The 24,855-nt window shown below is 42.0% G+C and overlaps 1 protein-coding gene across 3 annotated transcripts in view; it reads right to left on the minus strand.

Moving 5' to 3' along the window:
* LOC118244027 (SAM and SH3 domain-containing protein 1-like) overlaps window positions 1–24,076 on the minus strand; it is a 562,909-nt gene extending 538,833 nt beyond the window's left edge. The window contains exons 1-2 of one of the 3 annotated variants that reach the window (XM_035538690.2): window positions 23,908–24,076; window positions 23,006–23,522 (exon numbers count right to left, since the gene is read on the minus strand). In XM_035538690.2, the coding sequence (XP_035394583.2) occupies window positions 23,006–23,522; window positions 23,908–23,927 (537 nt within the window). In that variant the 5' untranslated portion in view covers window positions 23,928–24,076. The remainder of the gene's footprint in view (window positions 1–23,005; window positions 23,523–23,907) is intronic. The other 2 variants (XM_035538691.2, XM_035538692.2) reach the window with 2 other exon arrangements.
* Window positions 24,077–24,855: the final 779 nt, after the last annotated feature.

Genomic DNA, 24,855 nt, shown 5'->3' on the forward strand with positions numbered 1-24,855 from the left:
AAAAATCAACCAGCTCTGGTGTCCAATTAAGTATAACAACAGCTGTTTTAAAAATTTGGACAAGTCAAGCCACACACTCCTGAGGTTTTAGGATTATGTCAGAGGCAGAAAATTATGTCTAGAGAACAAACAGGGAATCATAATCACAGAATGTAAAATCTGAAGAGCCCATTTATATATCAGGACAAATAAGACTTCCTAGCTCACAATATATATATTTCCAACACAAAAGAAGAAAAAACACCCCCACAAAGACTTCGTTGGTCCTTGTGAGACAGGATATTCTGGTACCTCTCTCCTGCACCTCATTTACATTTGGGACAAAAGAATATTAAAGTTGTGGCCTGTTTTTTTCCCCCCACTCAGTTAATGTATTGCATCTCTGCTCACTCATGAGATGTCCCTGGCAACTAATGATTTACCTCACCTGTTCCAGGAACAAGCTGATTGTAATAAATTACTCTGGCTTTCAACACCACTTCTCCACCCATATGGCCCCTAGTATACACTTATCATTTATCTACAAGGTTTTCTGAAACAAGTAGTGCTGGTGAACCAAGTGCTCCCACAGTAAAATAACATTTCCATTTATTTATGAAAGATGAGATTTTGAGTGAATAATAAATGTTCATGGTAAGCTTCAATACAGAATATGTCCTACGACTGATCAGTCACAAGTGTCTGTGGTTACAAATGAGTGTCTAAAATGGCATATTACAACTTTTAGGCCAATCACTGAAATAAAGCATCTATGACATATTACATCACAGATAAATTACAGCACTACTTTGCAGGAACCAATACAGCAAACATTAATGACTTACTATTATCACAAGACAATTTTCATCTCACACTTGAAATTATGCAAGTACATGCCAGCTGCTGCCATTTCACACAATCTTTATTGTTCACTGTTTTAATAAAAAAAATTGCAAGTAAACAAAAGTAACTCTGCCACAATTCCTTCCATTTCTGCCACAATTCCTTCCACACTCTTCCATGAATGGGGCCGGATGGGATCCACCCGAGGGTACTGAGAGAGCTGGCGGAGGAGCTGGCCAAGCTGCTTTCCATCATTTATCGGCAGTCCTGGCTATCAGGGGAGGTCCCAGTCGACTGGCGGCTAGCAAACATGACGCCCATCTACAAGAAGGGCCAGAGGGTAGACCCAGGGAACTATAGGCCTGTTAGTTTGACCTCAGTGCCAGGGAAGCTCACGGAGCAGATTATCTTGAGTGTCATCACGTGGCACTTACAGGGCAACCAGGTGATCAGGCCCAGTCAGCATGGGTTTAAGAAAGGCAGGTCCTGCTTGACGAACCTGATCTCCTTCTATGACAAAGTGACACACTTAGTGGATGAGGGAAAGGCTGTGGTCTACCTTGACTTCAGTAAGGCTTTTGATACCGTTTCCCACAACATTCTCCTCTAGAAACTGGCTGCTCATGGCTTGGACTGGCGTACGCTTCGTTGGGTTGAAAACTGGCTGGATGGCCGGGCCCAAAGAGTTGTGGTGAATGGAGTCAAATCCAGTTGGAGGCCGGTCACTAGTGGAGTCCCCCAGGGCTCAGTACTGGGGCCGGTCCTCTTTAATATCTTTATCGATGACCTGGATGGGGGGATTGAGTACACCCTCAGTAAGTTTGCAGATGACACCAAGTTAGGTGCGTGTGTCGATCTGCTCGAGGGTAGGAAGGTTCTGGATAGGCTGGACCGATGGGCTGAGGTCAACTGTATGGAGTTCAACAAGGCCAAGTGCCGGGTCCTGCACCTGGGGCGCAACAACCCCAAGCAGAGCTACAGGCTGGGAGATGAGTGGCTGGAAAGCTGCCTGGCAGAGAAGGACCTGGGAGTACTGGTTGATAGTCGGCTGAATATGAGCCAGCAGTGTGCTGAGGTGGCCAAGAAGGCCAACAGCATCCTGGCTTGTATAAGAAGCAGTGTGGCCAGCAGGTCTAGGGAAGTGATTGTCCCCCTGTACTCGGCTCTGGTGAGGCCGCACCTCGAGTACTGTGTTCAGTTTTGGGCCCCTCGCTACAAGAAGGACATGGAGGTGCTCGAGAGAGTCCAGAGAAGGGTGACGAAGCTGGTGAGGGGTCTGGAGAACAAGTCTTACGAGGAGCGGCTGAGGGAGCTGGGATTGTTCAGCCTGGAGAAGAGGAGGCTCAGGGGCGACCTTATCGCGCTCTACAGCTACCTTAAAGGAGGCTGTAGCGAGGTAGGGGTTGGTCTGTTCTCCCACGTGCCTGGTGACAGGACAAGGGGGAATGGGCTAGAGTTGTGCCAGGGGAGGTTTAGGTTGGATATTAGGAAGAACTTCTTTACTGAAAGGGTTGTTAGGCTGCCCAGGGAAGTGGTTGAGTCACCATCCCTGGAGGTCTTTAAGAGACATTTAGATGTTGAACTTAGTGATATGGTTTAGTGGAGGACTTGTTAGTGTTAGGTCAGAGGTTGGACTAGGTGATCTTGGAGGTCTCTTCCAACCTAGACGATTCTGTGATTCCAAAGCTTTGCCAAATAAAACTCAATATTTCGGTTGTTGTTCTGATGTGTCTGCATGCTTTGGTACTGCATGCTTATTGAAAGTTTATACATTGCACAAACAGAGCGTTTACAATGCAGTAATAAGAAAACCTGCAAGGGACTGGTGTGATCCATCTTGTTACTCAGACTTCTGCAGATTGTTACATAAATGAATATAAGAACTGATATATTTTTCACCATTTACCCATTTACTCTAGGACAACGGAATGAAAATTCTGATTCAATAAGAAATAGAAGGTATAGCTGTGACTATGTAGAAAATAGTTAAAGAATTAACCCAAAAGTAATTCTCCTGAAGTCCCTGTAAATCTGTCTTGTGACAATACTATTTATAGAGTATCCTGCCTTTGGCAGTATTGAAAGCATAAATTTAAATTTGTTTTACTGGATATTGCTCATCCTGCTACTACTGCTTTGGAAGATGTAGAAGACAAAACACACCAGATTCAACTCCACAGTGGCTCCACAAGAGTTCTGTATGTTACATCAGGGATGAATTGTGCCCCCTCCCCCCCCCTCAGTTTTGTGAGCAAACAAAAACCCCAACCCTATATATTTTTAAATACATACACTCACAGCCAGACAAAGACACATGACAGAACACACGTACATCTCTCTAGAAGAGCACCAACCTCGTGAAAAGCACCATTCCCTTGGACAGCCCGAGGTCAGCATCTACTCATGTGGTGATGGCAGTCCTCTCCTACCTGCCCGGCAAGGGTCCTTACAGCGACAGGGCACAGAGCATCACAGGGTACCACATCAGTCCAAAACCCTTAGGTGTGCTACTCACAGATATCAGAGAAAATGAATTCCTCCACCAGCAGCAAACTGAGTGTCCCCAAATATCTGAAACAGCAATGAATGCACCAGCTTCCATTGCTGCTGCTCCTCAGTGCTCTGCCCATCATTCAGCAAGAGCTAACACATGTTCAAAACAAAGAAAAAAAACTTTAAATGATACATTCCATATAAGTTACAACTTTTGTTGATAAGCTATGATAACCTATCCCAAACAGCTGCACTCCCACCTCATATGCAGCCACTGTAACTTAATTGAAACTCACGTTTTGTTTTTGTCAAGAGAGCATCTGTGCAAATAAAGTTAATGCAATCTTAATTTAAGACTCTAGCAGACTTAAAGACCTCCTTTAGATAGAGATCTAACCCAACAGCACATTCAATAAATTCCATGTCATGCTTTCTTACTTCTGCTATTAATAAGTAGTCAGCCCATCCCTGTCTATGTTAATTCAGCCCAGGTACTTCAAATACTTATTCTAAACTCAAAGGCTTATCTAGAAGTCCAACTCTGCAGAGCAATGAAGCTTTAGCTAATTATGCTAATTAATTAAACTAATTAGACAGCTCCAGCTAATGCATGTAGATGCGGCTGTTTTTAGAATATCTTAAGAGGCTAGCATAGTTCAGCATGACAAAGCACACAGTCACTTTTACAGCAAGGGTTAACAGCCAGCTGTAGTGAGTTGTTTTGCACAGGAAACTGTTGCTGTCTTATACTCCCACAGACAGAAAAAAAACACTCAGGGGTCTCAATAGTACTTAACAAATCAAAAACACTCAACTCAGCTTTGGGACAGTGGAAATGTAACTTGCACATCTACCTGCCTTGCTGTCCAGGAACCTCCCAGTAGGATTTTACAGTCAACACTCAAGTCCAACCTGTCACAGGCTTGCTGCTGTCATCTAAAGACATTTAATCTGACAAGTTTGATTTTGCCTTCACACAATCAGATGTCACGACTGTTACATTGCCAAGGGTCTTTCCTGCCCTACAGACCACAGATTCCTTATTGGAGTTTCACAAGCTGAATAATCAATATGGAGTTAACGTGATAATACACTTCTGGCTTAAACATTCAATCCCTTTTGGAGTAGAATATTACATCTACTTCAGTGTTAAAAATGTATTAACATGTCTTTGATTTTCCTAACGTGATTACTAGTTGCTATGGATTACTACCATCCCTTGATGGACCAGAGGCCTCAAACAGTATCTGTTGTAAGGCTGAGCTCCAAGTAATATACTCATTTGAAGTCTGACCATTTTGCACTTTGGTAAGCCATTCAGAAGTGTAGAATATACCTCTTCCTCATCCTGCTGCATAAAAGCATTCATTAGGATGACATTCAAAAAATGTTAAAAAAAAAATCAGTATTTGGGTGGATGAGCATAAGGCCAGAGAAAATCAAAGAGTCAGAAAGAACATCCAAACTGAAATTGACCTATACTAACATCTAGTAGTAATAGAAGGATGAAAGGCCAACATCTTTTAAAAGAAAACCTTGAGACCATATCCTTCAGTAGGAAAAAAGATACCAAGAAAAAAAATCAGCATGATAAATGATAGTTATGGTTAAATACAACGAAGAGCAGTAGCATTCTGGTGGTCTATTTCATTTTTGCTTGCTGTTTATCTTATTTCCTTGTCACTAAGGAAATACTTCTTTTCCCTACGTGGAACTGTAGTGACATTTGACAAAGTAATTAAGAGAAGGACGCTCATGATCAGCTGCTTTCACCCTGTTACCAAACACAGTCAATACACAGTTCATGACTTCAGCAGATGTTCATGTTTTACAGACTTTGTGGGAACTTAAGGTCTTACTTTTTCTGTCCTTCCTGTATGACACAGAAAACTGAGTCTAAACAGAGAAACCACTCAATTATGAGCAGCAAGCATTAACCCATCCAGTGCTATCCACTACGCAAATCAGAGAATAAACTCTGCCCAACAACCTTATTTCAGCAAATTCACAGTTAGTTTGAAACTGGCAGGTCTGAACTCTTGGCAAATGTAAGAAAAGCTAGTCTGAGCAGAGAACTCTGTTGGGGCTGTTTACTATTCACCCATCACCCACTACTCCTTCCAGTTTATACTTGGCTGAAGTAATCCTCCTTACAACACGTGGATCTACAGCACACAAGGACAGAGGGTCACATCTTAAGGAGGTAGAGGAAAACTGACTCCAAAGAAGCACTCCTGAATTCCCCCCAGCCCTCATCTCCATCTCTCACCTCTGCTCCACCTCCTTACTTGGGCCATTTCTCTGTGCATGACCACAGACTTTCACATGACACAGGACTAAATAAAGTCAAAACCAGTCCTCCTCACACAGAGAGGAGATTTTGCATCTGTGCTTTTGCAAGAGAGGGAGGTAGCACAGAGTTTTAAATTAAAAACAAGATTCCTCCCCCCCCCTCCAAAAAAAAAAAAAAACACCCCCACACAACCAGTTTAAACTGCTTGTAAAATGAGGGCCTCCTTCTGCTTCAGCCTCTTTACTTTCATTGCTGATTTGGCCAAAGGCATCTTCGATTATGCAAGTGATCTGACTGAGCAGCTGTGAGGGTGCGCAGGGCACATGGGCAAACTCTTCCTGGCCCTGATGATCAGTCCCCAGACTTCAAAAGCTGGCATGCTGGCTATGCAGCAGAAACCCGCCTGGGTTTCACAGATATGCCAGAGATCAGCAGAAACTGGGGCCAAATATTAGCAAGGGATTCAAGTCTCCCAGGGAGGAGCAAGAGGACTGGCATGGACACACAAGGCTGGCTCTATGGACCAGAGAGATTCAGCTGGAAGCCTGGGCTCAGTTTCATCAGAAACCAGAAATTTGCTCAATATGGAAGAGTCTGGATTAAACATTTTATAGTCTCAACAGAAAACACCCAACAGTGTCCAGTCCCGCATACACCACGGACAAGAAAAATCTCTTTTCAGTCAACGACTTGAGCTTTGTATCCCCTGCCTTGCATTTTCAAATGCTCAAGCCATTTTCCACGATAGAGTGCTGCTATTCTAGCTTGCCCACACTCTCCACCTCACACTATCACAGTCACCAGAAATAAGGTACTCTGCTGAAATAACATCACTGTGCCAACCCTACAGCGGCCAGCAGGGACATGGTGTCTGCTGCAGATTAAGAGTTTTAATGAGAAAAATTTCCAAAGGGCAGCAACTTAGTATGTTTTGCAAACTGTAAGATGAATACAACTGTTAATGCAAGACAGCAGTTAAAACTTCAGTCACCATACCCCAGAGTAATGAAACAAGCTAAAATAGAGTACTTTCAATTTATTCTGGTGACACTGCAGGTCAAAAATAAAAGGGCCACTCTTTCCAGGAAAACTTGTAGAAGGAAACCACTCATCCAACAGCTGGGAAACTTCCCTAGTTTCAAGTTTTTCGGTCAGTATTTCCAACAAACAGGTATATAATCAGTAACTATGCCAGTATGTTTTGCATCGTGACATGACTGCTAATGTACCTAGGCACTATCTTATCTCAGTTAAAATCCAGGTTTAATAAGAAGGGGAAATGCTATTTATGCTAATGCTTTTGAATGTTCTAGAGAAACATGTTTTTGTTAAAATAGCTTTAACTCTTATAATTCCCAAATGCAAAACCTAATCAGTAAATAACATGTCTTAAAGTTGGTAACCTGTTTCCTTGAGTTGTTGCATCAAGGTACTGGAAAAGAGGAAATATTTGCAAAAGGAAGAAAATGGACAGAAAAGAGAAATGTGAACAAAATCCACCATATTCTTACCTTATTCCAAAAGTATTTAAAAATAAATTTGCAGGTAAAATGTCTTTCTTCCCTACATATGATTTTTAAATGCTTATGGTTTCAGTATATTAGCTACCTTTTTAATAATTCATATATATCTAAATATGTATTTGTGGTACGGGTAGAGGTGAGGAACAAAATGACATTTACATTACTTGCTAGATAGAAATGAGTCTGGCAGCTAATCTTAAAATTCATGGACTGTAATAGAAACTATAAAGGGGAAATATACACACACGGCTTTGGCTGCTTTAAGCCAGCTACTTTATTTTAGTTGTAATTAATTTTCAACAGCAAAAGATACGAAGGGCTACATACATATTCTTTAACATACAAGATTCTAATTAATATAACCTCTGTTTTAAATTTACTGTTATCATCTATTAAAGAATAAATAATTGTACAGCTTTCTAATGTGTAGCTCAAGCTTTAAATCACTGACCATAACTAATAAGCAGTGTAATAGCATGAGTGTCTTAACTAAAACCATAGACTGCAATTTTGTTGATTGTAAATCATCATCATTTTTAATGCAAAAGCAACAGCAAATCTCTGTAATTACTGGGTGCATTTTGAATCACTTTTATGATTACTGCTCTATACCCATTAAAAATCCAAAACACTGAACTGCACAGGGTATAAAATTAGAATTATGATACACAACAAGCTATAATTGAAATCCATAAATTTCTGTACTAATGTTCAAGAATTATTTTGTTCCAAGAATTGCAGCCCTGTAGAATTGACTTTAAAAACATTTACTTTACCTAACATAGCAGTAGTGGCAGCAATAGCAGTAGTTACTTTGGGGTACTCAAAAAAAAAAAAAGTAAAATATTGAGGATTATATTTGGCATTCCTGCTTGTTTATGTAACATGTGGCTATTGATGCAAGAAATGCAAGCATTACTTGTCTCCAATTCTCTCTTGCATGTGCATTTAAACTCTCAAAGGCTTATTGAGAGCTTGCTCACTTTCAGCAGCACATCCATCCCCACAGTTACATAACAAAAGGTGTGTTTCTACCCACACCTGACCAAGCACTTGTTTTATGCTCAAAAAATGATTTATTTCTGTTAGGCTTAAGGTGTGATAGTCAACTCCTTGCTTCTGCTTTTTGCAACACCACGGTACGGAGATGTTCACAACACATGGCCATCATGCAGTCTCATTAATAGAGTAAACAGCAATTCTTCAGAGAGAATGGTATCTGTAATTTCATTAGTGGTCCCCTGTTAGTAACAGAGGAGACTTGCAACCTCCCTGCTCTCATGACTCTCCCATGTAGGGGACAGGTTAGGTAGGTTTAAAAAGTAAAGAAAGTTCTAGGGATTAGAATTACGAATGCTGAATCCCTGGCAAAACAGCAGGAAGACAACTGGGAGGAAAGGGTCATTCAGTTGCTCATACTCATACAGAAGCCACCCCGAGGCCTCTGTCACTGACATTGTGTCAACTACAGCAAACTAATCAGCCATGGTTTTTTACCCTCCTCACATTAGCTGTAATAAAGAAAAACAAAAACAAACACAGCCTGTTGAATATCTACCTGCTTCTTGCCAGACCTATAAGAAGTCCATGGAACTTTGAGGTCTTCATGCAAGAAAAACTGAAGAGCATAGACAACTTCTTAAAAAGCAGAAAAAGCCAGTCCACCAGGTTACCCAGAGAGAAAGAAATCTTTGCAAGAATATGGTAAAATTCCAAACTGTAATTAAAAAAAATGCATTAGCCCTACCCCTAGTGACCCTGAGCTGGGTCAGTGTGTCTGCAGGGAGACACAGAACAGACACCTTTATTTTTACATGACATGCCCAGCAGGGAAAGCATTTCCTACAGCTTACACTTTTGTAGACTTAACACAAAAAAGATATGTCTGAGGCTTGAGAAATTTAATCATGATTCACCTGTGAGTTGCATCTGCACATTACTGTTTTTTTCAGCTGCGTCCTGAACTGTAGGATAGGTTCCACATAGTGTTCAAAACACGTCAGGCCAGATCCTTGGCTGTGGTCAAAATGTGCTCAGCACTCCCCAGGAGGGGATTTATGCAAGTGTCTCAAGGCTTTCTTTTGCAGGCCTCACTTCTGCATGCACACATCACTGTAGTGCCTATGAAGTCTGCAGCCCCCAGGGGCAGCGCATTTACCCTCAGCTCCCATATCCAGTAGTCAACTAGCAGCAGAAACACAGAACAGACCCAAGTGTCTGTGCCCTGCGGACATCAGATGTGTAGGGACAGACAGGAGATGGGCTGTTGCACATAAAGAAAGTGTGTTCTCCTCTCAAAATCAGTGCCATAACAGTGATCAAGAGCAGGTACTTGTTTGATAAGGGAAGATGACTTGTCAAGAATAAGTTACACCAAATCAACTTAATCTCCTTACATACCAGACAGCAGAACTCCCAGCATAATGGAAATTAGTAGATGGCTTAAATCTTGACTTCGGGAAGTCTTTCGATACAGTTTCACTGGACATTTGTACTCACAAACTAGGGAAACATGATCAAACACAATTAACAAATGAAAAATATTTGCAAAATTATGCCTCCAAACCACATAAGACAAAAATTTGAAGAGTTCTAATGAGAAGCTTTACAGGAGCTGTCCTCAGTAGAGCAATAATCATTATTTTTAGAACCAATTTGGACGGTGAAAAGGAGAGTATTTTGGTATCAGTGGGATACATTCAACCAGTTGGAGCATTAACGCACAGGAGGCCAGGCTTAGAATTCACAGTGGTCTTAAACTGGAGTGAGCTTGGTTATACAAATATGTTCTTCATCGGGGACAACAGCAAGAAAGCACAACCGAGCATGGATCATTTTGTACACAAATAATGGGAAATAATTGGATAGCCCTGCTACCTAAAGGCCTAAGGCCTGCTGTAGATCCAAGGCACAAGCTAGCAATATCATAGCATTATGAAAAGGTTAACAGCCACACGGTGACAAACAAACCCAATTATAATCTACAAAGACAAAGTAACTAACACTCTGCCCAACACCAGCAAGACCCCATCTGGGACGCCTCCTCCAGACCACTTCAGACCCATGAGTGAAAGGTACAGAAGGGGCCAGCTTCAAAAAATAAGAACAGGCCTAGAAGAGGGAGATTGATAATTAATGGTTTGTTAATAAATGAAGTAATGATTAATGGTTTATTAGAGACAGTTGGTTAGGACTTGCAGTACTCTCAATTAGCTAAACCTTGCCCCCAGCAGAAGAGAAAAAGGTATTCTCCATGGCCCAAGAAGACATAGCAAGAAGTAAACTAGAATTGTGGCATGGAAGATTTAGGTCAGATACTAAGGAAAAAAATCATCTTAATGCTAAAGACAACTTAACACTGGAAAAGGATTAATAACTAAGATTAAGATCATCAGTAACACAGCCTCTGTAAAGTTAGACAACAGCTTATCAATCAGTATTTTCAAAAGCCAACTAATGCTTGAGAAAAAACCCACATCACTATTTCACCTCTATTCAGAGGCTTAAAACCACTTGGACAAGTATTTCGACAACAAATTACTAAAGGTTGCTACTTCCAATTAGGCAAAGAGAAGAAGGACATTTAACTCAGCGTGGATCTGGTGTAATAAAAGCAAAAAGGTTTTTTTTTTTCTTCATAATTTCAGCAATCTAAGTTTAGTCAAACTATAGAAATGTTGAAGGGGAACACATAGAAAACTGCTGCAATAATTTCACTGCTTTTTCTGCTCTTTAGAGATATACACTTGGTTAAGTTCCATGCAGCACTACCACTTTGTACAGTAGAAGAAAAAAGCTTGCAAAAAAATGCAGGAGTCTTTTTCTAAACATATTCTTCAGCTGCAAGCTGTCTAAACAACATCCAGAGCTGTGATTTAAACATGAACCTATAAAAAAAAATATAGTGCTTTTCTCTTCCAAACTCTTGAATTTAAGAGACACTGACACTATTTGGAAACCCAAAGTCTAAGTATTCTTTATGCACAGTTTTGGGAATACAAAAAAAACCCACACACCCTTAGAGTGTTATTTCCAATATCTTTTTAGTCCCTCCCCCCCCTTCAATTTCCAGGCAGACAAAGCTGTCTACATGGGCACAAGCAGTGGGCTTACATGGTCTAGGAGTTCACGTGTTTGTCAGGAAAGGGAGCAGGAACCAGAGATTCCAAAGGAAAAGTAAAGGAGCATGTTGGCAGACAGCCAGTAACTCCTCTGATCACATTACTTTAAATGAAAAAAAAAAAAAAAGGAAAGGAAATTAGTTACAATGCCTGCCAAATTTCCACCTTCAGGATTGACAGAACATGTAAATAAAGCAGTCTCCAAACAAATTCCACCATTTCACCCGAATCAGACATTGATCTCTGCCTTTGGGTACATAGCTCCATAATAACATGATAGAAATTCTGTCTAAAGACCTTTTTCTCAACCTGGCTGCTCTGACGTTTTCTTTACTACAGCTTATATCTTCTTTCCAAGTTTAGCTTCTCCATGGCAGTTTAAGCCCAGTAAGACAACAACAATCAACATACAGGATTACTCTTCTCAAATGAGCTAAAAGTCCTTTTGAGGGGACTATCCAGCATCACTAAATCATCACAGCACAATTATCAACTGCTTCTGTTTCCTACACTCTAAACATTTTCATATACCAAAAAGCTTCTTTCTTACTAATTATATTTTCTATGTCTTTACTTCTGGCCAAAGAAATGGAATGTCATCCAGGATTTCAGCACAGTGTTTGACAGGCTATGGCTTATTTCATACATTTCCAGACTGGAAGAATGGGGAAGGAAGAGAAAGAAAGAAAAAAAAAAAAGGTAGAAAGATGTATGTATCAATTCAACGTTATATGGATATTAAAAATACATTTGAAGAGCCACTTAGCTCAAGGTAAGGCAAAGACCAGAAACCATACTGATTATATTTTTGTATTTAGTACTCTGAAAGCCAAACTACAGATCCTGTGCAAAAACCTTGCTCATTTCCCAACAGAAATCAACCCCAAAAGCTCCACTGGCTTTCACAGCACGGGGTCAGAACCCACATACCCAACCGAACCTACTGTACATGTACTTTTGAAAAATCCTACTGTAGAAAACGCAAAGCGTGTGCAAGACAAATCCAGTGCTGCTGACTGTTTACAAAACATTACAAGAGATCTAAAACTAAAACCCAAAAATCCTCTGACAAGCTCTGTTTCACTGAAGCATGCTTATTTGCATTTAATGGCTGCCATACTCTCTCATAGCAGTTATTAATCAAACATCCTGAAGCATCAATGATTAAGCACATGGCCGTCAGACAAAAGGGGACATTAGAAGCTCTTTAGATGAAGAAATCTCTCCCTGACAGTTATAACTTACTTATTAACACTTAATAGCATTGTTTCTTGTTTCTTTAACACTGGCTAAAGTGAGTAGTATTGCAGTGAAGCACTGACATCAAAACTAAAGTTCATTTGTCACTTAGAGCTTAAAAATTAATGTATATAAAACAAACAATACATTAAGGAATCCCTCACACAAACCACATGCCCCTAAAGCCATGTAATATACACGCCATAAATATTGCTTTGTCTGCTTATTATTCATCATCTCTGTGTTGTAATGGTTAGCAATAGATAATCACTATTCAAGTACTTTATCTGAAATAGTCTACAGAAAGCCTTTTTTTTTTTTTTTTTTTTGTAAGTGCAGCTCTTTGCAAGCCAAACCAATACTAAAATAAAGAAGGATTGGTGAAGATCAATGTCCTTTACAGTCAAGATTTTTCTCTTTTATTGGCAGGAGCCAGAGAAGGAAAATAATATTAAAGGAAAAAAAAAACTTTTACAACTAAAGAGCCAACTTAAGTTCTGGGATTGACTGTATAAAGAAGTAAACATTAGCGAAAACACCTGAATCACTCTGGAAGTTACTCTTAAAATACCACCTCTAGAAGTGTAGAACAAAATTTAAGTTTCCTTCAAATTAAAATTTAAAAAAACATAATATCACCACTTCAATTAAAAATAGTACATCTTGAAAGTTTGAAGTTAGAAACTTACGAACTGAAAACCAGCAAGAACATAAGTGTATACTCAAATTCTACTCCACAGAATATCAAGGAAAAGGACAAAAAAAGAAGATTATGATGTTAGGGCATGATAGGATGCTCTAGCTTCATAAAGGATGAAATTGTTTCTGTCTAATTGTACAGTAAATTTAAATTAGAGAAAGAAATCTTTCTCTAGTAAATACGACAAGAGAGGCAAGGGATAAAAAGAGAAAAATAAGCTCTTGAATTCCTTCACCACCTTTGCCTTGAATTTAGTTGATATTCATTGCAAGCATGAAGCTATTATTACAAGGCTAGTGCTCATTTCCTTATCCACATAGGAAGCAGTGTGCTCAGCACAAAGGAATTTCTGTCTTATTTTCCACATCTCGATCAATACTATTAACTATCACATCAGTTTCACCTACTTGAAGGTCTATAAAGACACATTCTATAAAAACAATTCATTCTCCTGGACAAATTTAGGCTGCTAGCAAAAACATCATACACATAGACAGGAAGGATGTACCACAATCACTTATTTCCTGTTAGACACCATAGAAATTGATTTAATGAAGCTAGTGGTTGCATAGGCAGCTCTTTTTAATATATTTATGTTTAGAATATAAGTTCTCTTTTAAGTAAGTTTCCAGCTCTACAATGAAATAGCCCCTTGGGGCAACACCTGAAGCCTTTATGACTTCCTGTGTAGGTGAAGCAATACCCCCTACTGAAGGCTCATAAGAAAACCACCCAATTTTGTAAGAGACTTATTTGAAAAAAAAAAATGCACAGCACCCACACTATCACATACCTGCTACAGTATCAACGCAAGCCTGCTTCATCAGGAGAGTCAGGCTTCCTCTAATTATAATAAACTCTCTCTGCTTTCATTGATAGAAGCTTTTCCAAACACATAAAACTTACTTACAGTAACTGGTACTACAGATGACGTAAACTCCTTTAGAAAAACATCCCCAAGTGATTAAGCACTGCCCAGGGCAGCGCTCATACTTAAAGGTTTAAATGAGCTCGGGCCACCAGCCTGGCAGTGCCCAGCAGCAGGCCAAGCTCAGCTGATGTTCGTTAGCAGTTAAGGCAGTTCCCTTCCTTCCCCCATCCAGTACTCGTGCTTTTCTGTCAGAAAGAATAAAATCATTTTCCCAGGAAATGACTGCATCAGGACTCAAAGAAATTATTCAGGATGAGGGTGGTGAGGCCAGGCTGGATGGGGCTTTGGGCAACCTGGTCTAGTGGGAGTTGTCCCTGCCCATGGCAGGGGGGTTGGAACGAGATGGTTGTTAAGGTCCCTTCCAACCCAAGCCTTCTGTGATTCTAGTACTAAAAGGGTAAACAGTATTTTTCCAACATCACTTCAAACTCTGAGTTGTTAGACCACAAATATGGGGAACAAAGTCTGCTTTTCAGGAGAATTTTGCCTTAACCTTTTCTAGGGTTACTAATGTTACTTCTTAAAGAGGCGCAACATGATTAAATGCATGTGCATTGTTCTTCATGTTTGTTTTTGGTTTGGTTTTGACTTTATTGGCAAAGTCACACACATTTTGTTCCTTCTAGTCACTGGCTGCATGAAGTACGTCCTTGCTGTATGCAATTTTTAGACGCTGAAAGGGAACAACTAGTGGTATCTTGTCAAACTTTCTCTTGCTCCTTCTATTCCAAAAGCTATAAAGCATTATTTTTACCACTGTGTAAATATCAAGTGTATGTGAAAGTCTTTCCTCTGAAGTATTCTCTTGGCAGTCTTGTTTAGAAGTTATCATAGCAAAAGCCTAGTAACCTCTCTCACATGAAAACAACAAAGCAGGTGAAAGTGACTTTTTTTCCAACTCTCTTGGTATAATTTCAGTCACATTTCCTTAGCTTCTGCTTTTCCCCTTTATTTGAATGTTAACACCTTTATAGGATAAAATTGAATGGACCTTCTTGCTCAGTAACTTCCATAGTTCTCTTTGTTAACCCATTAATTTAGTCAGAATGGCATTTTAAAATGAGAATTGCTTGTGAAGTTCGGTCTAAAATAAGAGTGAATGTAGTCTCAGGGGCAGAAATAGGCACTCATACTTATCTTAGGTTGAATTTTTTAGCCCAAGAACCAGCACATGAAGATGTAACAGGTCTTCTCAAGGGCAAATTAGATTCTTGATGACTATTCTGGTACTTCCCACACCCTAGCTATGGAAAAGCCCTCACTAAACTAACAGCTGAATATTTAGAAGGAGACCTTCACTACGAGGTATACAAAAGATCAGAGGTGCGTTTGTATATAATTCTCTATGTAATACAACACAATCAGTTTTTAGTAGAACAGGTTTAAACAAAATTGCAAGAAAAGCATTTTGGCAACCACTACACAATTGGACAGAATTAAGAAATGCTACAGTTCGGAGAGATTACTGTGATGACATGATAAACACCCGAAAACTATGCCAACAATTGGTTTCAACATTTTTGCAGTGAACTCATAAGATTTGGTGAGACTACAGCTTTTTTTTAAGCGATACATTCCATCTTTCTTCATAAAGACCAATTTGGTCTCATACCTATTTTCTAAAGCTGTAACACCTACTCCTTTTCCCAGATCCCTGGGAACTCTCCCAAGTGAGAGGAAGCCTTTCTTCTCAGCAGAGCATGCAGGAGGCAAGGGAAGGATCCAAATTACAGCCCAGCACTCTGGGGCAGCAAGAGAGGGAGGTGGAATAAAACTCATGCAGAGCTTGGGATGGGATGGATAACTAATACAGGGCTCAGAATGGGATGGAACGGGGATGAATCAAATGAGAAGACAGAGCATTGTCTCAAGCTGTACAAAAAGGCATTGCTGCCTCAATTCTCTCTCTCCACCCAAACAGATCATTGGTAACATTCCTCAGCTTTGTTGAGTGAATCTAGACTGGGGTGAAAATGGTTAGGGAGACCTAGGAAAAAGATGTACATTCTTGGGTGGGAAAAACATTGATCTTAAGGAAGAAGATAGTGTGCCTTTAGGCAGATTTAGGGGAGATGATTTAGGAGAAGTTGGGCAGCGGGCAGCTCTGGGATGAGCAGAGGGCTCCAGGGAAACTGAGCTGGGAGGTGTGGAGCCCAAAGGACGGGAGCTTCCTAGCGCAGAAGAGTCACTCCTGGCAAACATCTCTACCCCAAAAACATGGGCACTGATGCAGAATTGGCACCCACTCCTAACTTTATTTAATTATTTGTTTGTTTGTTTTCTCTATGGAATATTGACTTATTGAGAGCATGGTAAGATGGCCACTTAGCTAACCCTGGAATAAAAACTGCTCAAGCTTTTCTTCATCCTGGACGGAAAGAAAAGGCTTTTATTTTTGTCTTTTTAACTCCTTCCTGAATGACACAAAATTTACTGCATGGTTTTTGAGGCACAGATATCAGAACTGGGCCTAATTTCCCCATCATGTTCCCACAGATGTCATATGCAGAGTGACAACACCACATCCCTACTTCAGAGTGTGGATGCCCAAGACCGACGCAATTCTTGGAGAAGAAAGAACTTGTGGAAGAACTTTGTACCAAGTTGTAAGTCTTATTTGATACACACTATTTCTTTCTGATTTATAGTTGCTGACAGGACAACTGTAAACAACTGTTTACTTGATTGCAGCCAATATAGATGAGTGTAGATTTCAGAGAATATTTACCAAACATTTACTCTAGTGTGAACCTGTCAGATCTACATTCAGAAGTCTGCCTTGCTGCTGTTCAAGCTGCTAATGGTGATATTTAAAGCCCTGAAAAGTTCTGGTTTCTTTTTGCATGCTACTGCTATATTTATCGTTCTCATCTCACATCATACTGTTCTCACCCATCACAACAATTACAGTTGGTAAGAGTGTGCTTGTTAGCTGATTTAAATTTGAACACTTCAAGCCAAACCCAGCATCAAATGAAATCCCTGGCAAAACCTTCACTGACTTCACTGGGAATGAGACCAACTGGAGGAGCAAGACTCTGGCGAGAGGCATGTATCACTGCAATTCACATACTGCTGAGCTCGTGAGAACAGGGACGAGGCATTATTTGAAGGCAGCTGAAGTTGTGTTTCATTTGACAAACCACTTCTCTTGTTTTGCAAAATATTAAGAGGCTCTGCAAGTAGCAAAGCTAGCAGCCTCGATGACTCAGTGCAGACAGTTTTGGGCCAGCCTGGCTGCAGACTGGCAGTGTCGGGGAAGGTTCAGGCAATTCTCTGCTTCCTGATGCACAGTCTTTCCTAAAATAACATGGCGGTGCTAAACATAGCTCTGACATGTACGTTTAATAAATGACAATTCCTGCAGCGTGTACAAGCCACCGCGTTTGTCAAGATAAGTACATCAATATGAGATGTCATGTTAGCCTAGACAAAGAGATTCAACCAGATAGCTTTGTCAAACACAAAGCAAAGGGGCTCATTCAAACTGACAAAGGAAGAAATGTAAAAGTTTTATTACTCGATCACTTTTCTTACTTACACATAGGGAAGTTTAATTTTAAGGCAATGGCAAATGACCCTGCACACACACACGTGCACAATTCAGAATTTTCCTGAGAAAATTCAGTTCAGCTTCGCACCACTGAGCCCTGACTGAATCATGTCCTTCGGGGGAAGAAAAAGCTTTCTGGAAACTACAAGAGGCCAGACATTTCTCTTTTGCCAGGGAGCTGTAAGTTTAGTTTCTCCTTCAAATGTAAAGCCATTTGAAGGCTGGCTGAAGCATCCCCTTCAAGCGCAGTTGATGCTGAGTGCAGGGGAAGGCAGCTCAGCCCAGCTTCCACCGAGCTCAGGACCACACGCTCCCCTTCTCCCCTCCAGCATCCACCATGACCAGACCTGAGAAGATACAGGGGGGAAGTGAACACAACCCTAGAAAAAGAGAGAAAATACTGCAAAGTGGGTACTAACCTCTCTCAGGACTTCACTTTTAATACACCCTAATGGGATTTTCCTTCCCCTCAAAACTGAGACATAATGAAACCCAGGAAAATTCACATTCAACACTTCCAGAGTAGAGTGAATACACATTAAAATATTCAGGAATTATTCAAATGCTAATACAGAAAAGTGCTGTATTATTCATACTCTGCAATATCTTGGCTTAATGCTCTTTCGGGAGAAGACCTTTTCCAGTTTTTTTTTTTTTTTCTGAGTTTAATAAATGGGGACTTTGAAACAACTGTCCAATATATGAGGTGCTATATTTTCTTTAAAAGAAAACAAAGGTATGAAGTCGAAGGCAAATTCAGTGCTTCCTAATATAAAATACCTTTTCACTTCCTGAACATTGCCTGTAGCTTTGCTAATTTATTGCCATGAAAATATGGTTACTACTTAATGCACTAGTACTTTTGTCAATAGGCAGCTTTCCCCAAGGCATATTTGAGAATGCTCTGCTAATCAGGGTTGATGCAGTTATTCCAAAGCAGCCAGGTCTTTAGAAAAAGGTTCATGTTTAATTCCAGTATGGGTGAGTGTTGCCATTTTTTCAAAGCACAATATTTTTAATTCACTGAATTCGTTTCTGTAGCTATCCGAAGCACTAACTAAATTATCCAGCCCCAGACTCAGTTTGAATCAGTATGTTTCAAAGAGTATTGCTGGCAACTTTACCTCTTAACATATAACTTATGCAAGATATTCCTCATTTTGTGATGGCAAGGATTAAATAAAGATTTAATCAGAAACACAAATCTGTGCTATACCATCAGCATGGAACATAAAAAAAAAAGGTTGGGTGTTTAAGCAGATACTCACTTGGATCTAACTTCTTACTTTTCTACATCTGCTTGAGCTCTTGAGATTATGACCTCAAGGACAGCTGAATTTTCAGTGTTTGTTTTCCAAGCATGCTGATAATCATAAACAGCACAGTGAGTGACAATGAGGTCACATACATATACACATGTCATACTACAGTTTTATTCTCTCTAATAAATATGGAAATCTACATCAGTATAACTTTATTGAGGCTACGCAAATCATCTTAATTGGTGCAGGAGCTTTTAATGCATGTATATTTTCAGTCATTTTTAATGTATTTGCAGTTCTCTGCAGATGAAAAATTGAATAAAGTTCCTCAAGAACGGGTCAGGCCATTTATTTCAATTAGAAATAGTAATGAAATTCCAGTAAACTATTAAATGTCACTTAATCTGTATTCAAGATAAATAGAATACTTAATTTCTCTTGACATGTTCCATGACGAGGTACCATACTCGTCTTTGTATTGACTGAAGTGGTGCTCCTCTGCTTTCCATACCACAGTGACATTTAGTGACATTATTCCTGCTCGAACCGAGCATGGACATAATCTGGTTTGCAGCTAGCCCACCAAGGTAAGAAGTGTGTCTGCATGGGGGTGCAGGCTCCACTGCCTTTGTTCTGGCTGGCTCAGGTCAGTGCTGAGCTCCCCTTTGTTCATCTTAATGGGAAACTTGGCGTTTTGCTCATTTTGGTTTCCTTCTGCCATCGCAATCCCTAAATTTCTACACATCAAAATAGCAATATTATTCCTACCTCAGGCATAACAGATTCCCTAACTAAAGGCAGAATTACAACCATCAATAAATATTTAAAAGTAGCTAGATGTTCTGGGATGACTCAGAGAAGTACCACAAGTTCTTCTTTGAAGTGCACTGCAGCCCATCACCTCCACAAGAAGTTCCTCAGATTCAAGAGACTTGTAAGGAGATCTGACACAGCAGGCTTGAAACTGAAACAGAAGGCTTGGAGTATTAAGGAACATTACCAACATGGAGAAAAAAACTGGACTCGGTAGAGTTCTTCTCAGTTACAGTTATATTCCTTGGTTTACATTTGAAAAATATAAAAGATTCAGTTTGAGGAAGTGAGGTCTTAGGTTCTAATTCTCCTGGAAATAATCAAGATGGCTTGCGATAATTCTCCATGTCTGAAGTCGCCCACACACATGGCTTGAATTCAAAGTCTGCACGTCTTTAAGAGATTTATATTAAGCTGCATTAAGTAGTTGTTACTCATTTCTTCTGAGTGCGATCAAGCTAAGTTAAACTAAAATTTACCTTGCCAATACATTTATATCCCTCACACTCTGTGGTTTCCCCCTTCATCTGAGAAAACAATGACGACACTGAAAGGAGACAGCAAAAAGATGGTTTAACATCTCATCATCCACACCTAGTACTCATTTTTGGTCTTTTGACAAGCCTGCAGCTCAGGAAGCTAGTAAAAGGATATAAACAAGGCAGAGGATCAGCACTTCCAGTTCCCAGGGACATTTTCAAATAAAACTCCAAAATTGTCTGAGAACTACATAATTGCACATATTAAATATTCCTCAGGAAACAAGTAAAATATATACATACAAATACACACAGGCATGCTCCTCTTTGTAATGCTCCATTCATAGACATTGAAAGTCTACATGAAAAGATGGCATGGTCCATGTAAGCCATGGAGGAAAGGAGAAGGCTGGTTAGGAGCTCAACAGCAGAGATGCAAACAGATGTTCAATAGTTCGGTGTCTAGTGCCCTGCTCCACACCAGCCACATGACCATCTGTAGACAGATGTGTCTTTTGATTAATATATACAAAAAGCTTGGAATACACCTGAAGTTGATTCTTTAATCTTATGCGCAGAAGAGAATACATCCAGTTTCTTTTGACATGCAGAGGTCTGTACACTGCGTATTCTATATAAAAACATAATACAGGTTGCTGAAATTACAGCCACAGTTTTCTAAAGGATTTTTTTTTTTTTTTTTCGAAAGAGACACACTTACAATACAGCTCTTTCCCAAATGAAAGAATACAGTATTTCATTTCTCGTGCTCTACACAACATCCAATGAATAAGGCACGGTGACGTGATCTTTTGGTATTCCCTTTAAGCCGTTTTTGAGATGGATTGCTACAGTGGGTGGCATTCACAAGAACACACGTTAAGCAACACACATTCAAATCTTGCCAGTTTTATGGTTTCTTACAACACGCTTCAATGTGAAGTGATTCACATGAAGGAGACGGAGAAAGCTTTTCTATTACTGTAAAAAAATGATGTTATATGCATTTATCATCCAAAATAAACATATTGACACCACAAGCTGAAATAAAATGAGGAAATTAAGCTTAGTTCCTCTTTCTACCTCAAAATGTTGCATTTACATTTCAACCCATTAAAGCTGAGTGACACTTTCTGTGTAAAATGAGCTTGTCCTGACAGTTAACCCACATTACTATCAGACCCATCAAATTAAAACAAGGTGAGCTAAAAAAGAAATCAATGCCAAAGATTTTAATTTCCTTGATGTCACATGCTGGCATCTTAGGAATGTTATAATTCCTATAGAGAAGGTAGAAAAGAAAGAAGGTAGTGAAGCGAGAAGGCAGAAAATTCCTTGGTAAGAAGGAATTGATGACTGTGAACACACACAATGCTGAAAGAGAGAAGTGAAACAGCTGTGAAGGTGGGAGATGCACTGCAGCAGCACTGATAAGCAAGAACTTTTATGGAATTTTGTTTTTATATAAAACATGTAATGGTAATTTCAGAACGACATCAGTCCAATGGCATATCGCTTTCAAGGGAAAAAAAAATCTCTGAAATGAAACAGTAGGTTTTGGAAGATGCTGTACTTAGACTTGATGTATATGTTCAGGGATGTCTTTGGCCACCACCCTATCAGATTTGGCACATTGTCTCTGATATGTCTCCGATTTTCTCTTCCTGAAACATCTGTCATCGGTCAGACATTACAGGAAGAAGTGAACAAATAAATATCTCAAAGCAGTCAGCTATGCTGTACTTGAGAAGTGACTAGTGGTTCTGTATTAAAAACAGGAGTCCTGAAACTTATTATCCTCTCAGCCTTATTATGAGCACCTCCACATTGTTAACCAAGTTGAATTTCACCCATTATTCCCACATCCAGGTCCCCTGCTGCTGATGGTAATTCTCAGTTTTAGTTCATCACAACCATAACTACTTCTAGAGACCCAGACCTGCAGACTTCCCCATCACCTCACTTACATATCTTCTGGAAGTTTTTCCGAGGCAGAAAGTGCCCACAATTTCAAGGTCAACTGACAACTGCTCAGGTTTCCTGAAAAACCATTATCGAAAATACGGGCAACCTGGGTCATCAAACAACTTTCTGAAGCACTTCATTCTCAACTCTGAAGCAAACATGCATTTTAGTACCTTATTTTCTTTCACAAATCATTTTACCCTCCATGGCACTGCCTGTTTAATTCTATAGCTGTATTCAACCTGCATATCTTATTTGCAGCAGGAAATCTACAGAAAACTTGAGACAAAACAATTTCTACCTTCCGGACCACATTAACCTTATGCTTTAATCTTTCCAGAAGATAAGAATTAGGTGAATGTCGGGGTTTTATCAAACTGGAATACACTTTTCCAAGATCTGCACTTTTCCGGCCTTTCAGCAGAACGTGTGTCCTGAACACAGACCGACTTGCCCCCGGGGCGGCTGACGCATGGTTTTGACATTCACTGCTCACTTCCATCCCCTAGTAAATAAACGCGGACAACAGGAGCTGTTCCTCCAGCCACAAGGCTGCTTCCTTCAGGAGCCACTTCGCCAGCAGGACCTGACACTAGCGTGCTACCTGTAAGGGCAGGCGAGGGCAGCTATCATCCCCCAACACAATGGAAAAGTTGCAGAAGGCAAAATAAATAAATAAAGCAGAAAAAATAAAATAAAAAAAAAAACAAACACCCAAAGCATCTCGTAGGTGGTCCTGTCAATCCTTGCCTTCACACCCAAACCGGACCAGAGCCAAGGACCCGGCCAAAACCCCGAAGAGTGGTCTTACCTTGTTGGAGTAGGGGGGCTTGCTGAGGTTGATGCCGTCGCGGACGAGCTTGTCACGGATCATGATCTTCAGCTTGAGCCGGGGGTAAGCAACCAGCCCCCCCCGGCCGGGGCGGTGCCGGGGGGCCACCAGCCCCGGCCCCGACGGGGGGCGGCCGGTGTCGGGGGGCGCGGGCGGCGGCTCCAGGGTGAAGTAGAGCCCCGCCGCCGTCTCGGCCGCCTCCTTGAGCCGCCGCACGGCTTCGTGGATCCGGCGGCGGTGCTGGGGCACGGCCACGCCGATGGCATCCAGGTCCGGGTCTCCGATCTGCTTGCACACCTCCAGGTCGTCGTAGCCGTTGTCGACGAAGGACTCGGCGTACTGGGGGAGCTGCAGGGTCTTCAGCCACTCGTACACGATGTTGGTGCACATGCTGGCTCCGCGGGGACGGCGACCGCAACTTTCAGCACCGGAGCCAGCCTCCCACCGGCCGGAGGAAACAGAGACACGGCCAGGAGCCGCGCCGCGAGTCGCGGGGCTCGGGAGCAAGGTCAAGAAATGAACACCCACCGAGGAAAAAAAAAAAAAAAAAAGAAAAAAAGAAAAAAGCAAGCCACAAATCCCTAGAGCAGATCAGCGGGGCATCGACAGCGCTGCCGAGCGAAGCCCTCCCGCTTCTTCCTCCTCCTCTGCTGCTGCCACCAAGCGCCGCCGCCCGCTGCCACCGGAGAGGGGAGGCTCGGGCGAGAGCGAAGCCAAGTGCGAGGGTGCATCCCCTAAAATCCCCAGCCGCTGCCGCACAACATCCACCCACTTTCTCTGGAAGTAATTCGCCGGCGCTGTCCTTTTTTTTTTTTTTTTTTTTTTTTCCTCTCCCCCCCCCTTCCTTCCAGCGTTGGTCTCTGTTCCAGCTCCCGTCTCACCTTCCCGTGCTCTGTCGCATGATGAATCCGCTCCCTGCGTGGGGCCGGTCACGCCGGGCGAGCAGGATCCCGTTCCCTCGCCCAGCACAGCTACCTTATTTTCTTTTTTTATTATTTCATTTTTATTTTTACGTCCTTTCCCATGTCACTGCCGGCAGCGGGTGCACACGGCTCCTTTCGGATTAGGATTAAAAAAAAAAAAAAAAAAAAAAAAAAGGGGGTTAAGGAAGGATCCCGCTCACTTTCCCAAGTTACTTTCCCCGCTGCCCTTCATCCCTGTCCCGGGATGCCGGCATCAGGCGCCCGGCCGGCAGCAAGACCCCCTCCTGTTCCCCCAGCCCCGGGCGGGCAGGCAGCCGGACACAACTTTTATCCCCTTTATCCCCCTTACCCTCTCACCCCCCCTTATCCCCGTTATCCTCTGTTGTCCTCTGATCCCCCCCGGCCGCTGCCCCGTGCTGCTGGCGGTGCCGAGCGGGCGGCCGGGCTCCGCGCATCCCCCGGCGGCAGGGCCGGCCCCGGGGCTGCCGAGCCGCCCCCCGCAGGTCGCTGCCGCCTGCCCCGCTGCCTTGGCGGAGCCTCCCCGGCCCCCCGTCAGCGAGACCCCTCTGCGGAGCCCCCTCCCTGCCGGCTCCTCCTTCCCCCTACCCCTGGGGGCTTCGGGTGGCTCCTCCGGCTCCTCCCGGCGCGGCTTCTCCCCGCTCCTGCTCCTCCTCCTGTGCCGCCAGCCCCTGCCCCGCCGCCCTCACAACTTTACCCGCTGCCGGTGGTCGCGGGCTGACAGGCAGCCGCCGCCGGCCGCCCCCTCTGCACGGCACGGCACGGCACGGCTCGGCACGGCTCGGGGCTAGGGCCAGGGGATGAGGCAGGGGCAGGGGATGACGCTGGGGCAGCGGCAGGGGGTCTGCCCTCTCCCCACACGCTCTCCCGCCGCCCCGTCCCCCTTGC

Source organism: Cygnus atratus, chromosome 3 (assembly GCF_013377495.2).
Source record: "Cygnus atratus isolate AKBS03 ecotype Queensland, Australia chromosome 3, CAtr_DNAZoo_HiC_assembly, whole genome shotgun sequence".
Lineage (NCBI taxonomy): Eukaryota > Metazoa > Chordata > Aves > Anseriformes > Anatidae > Cygnus > Cygnus atratus.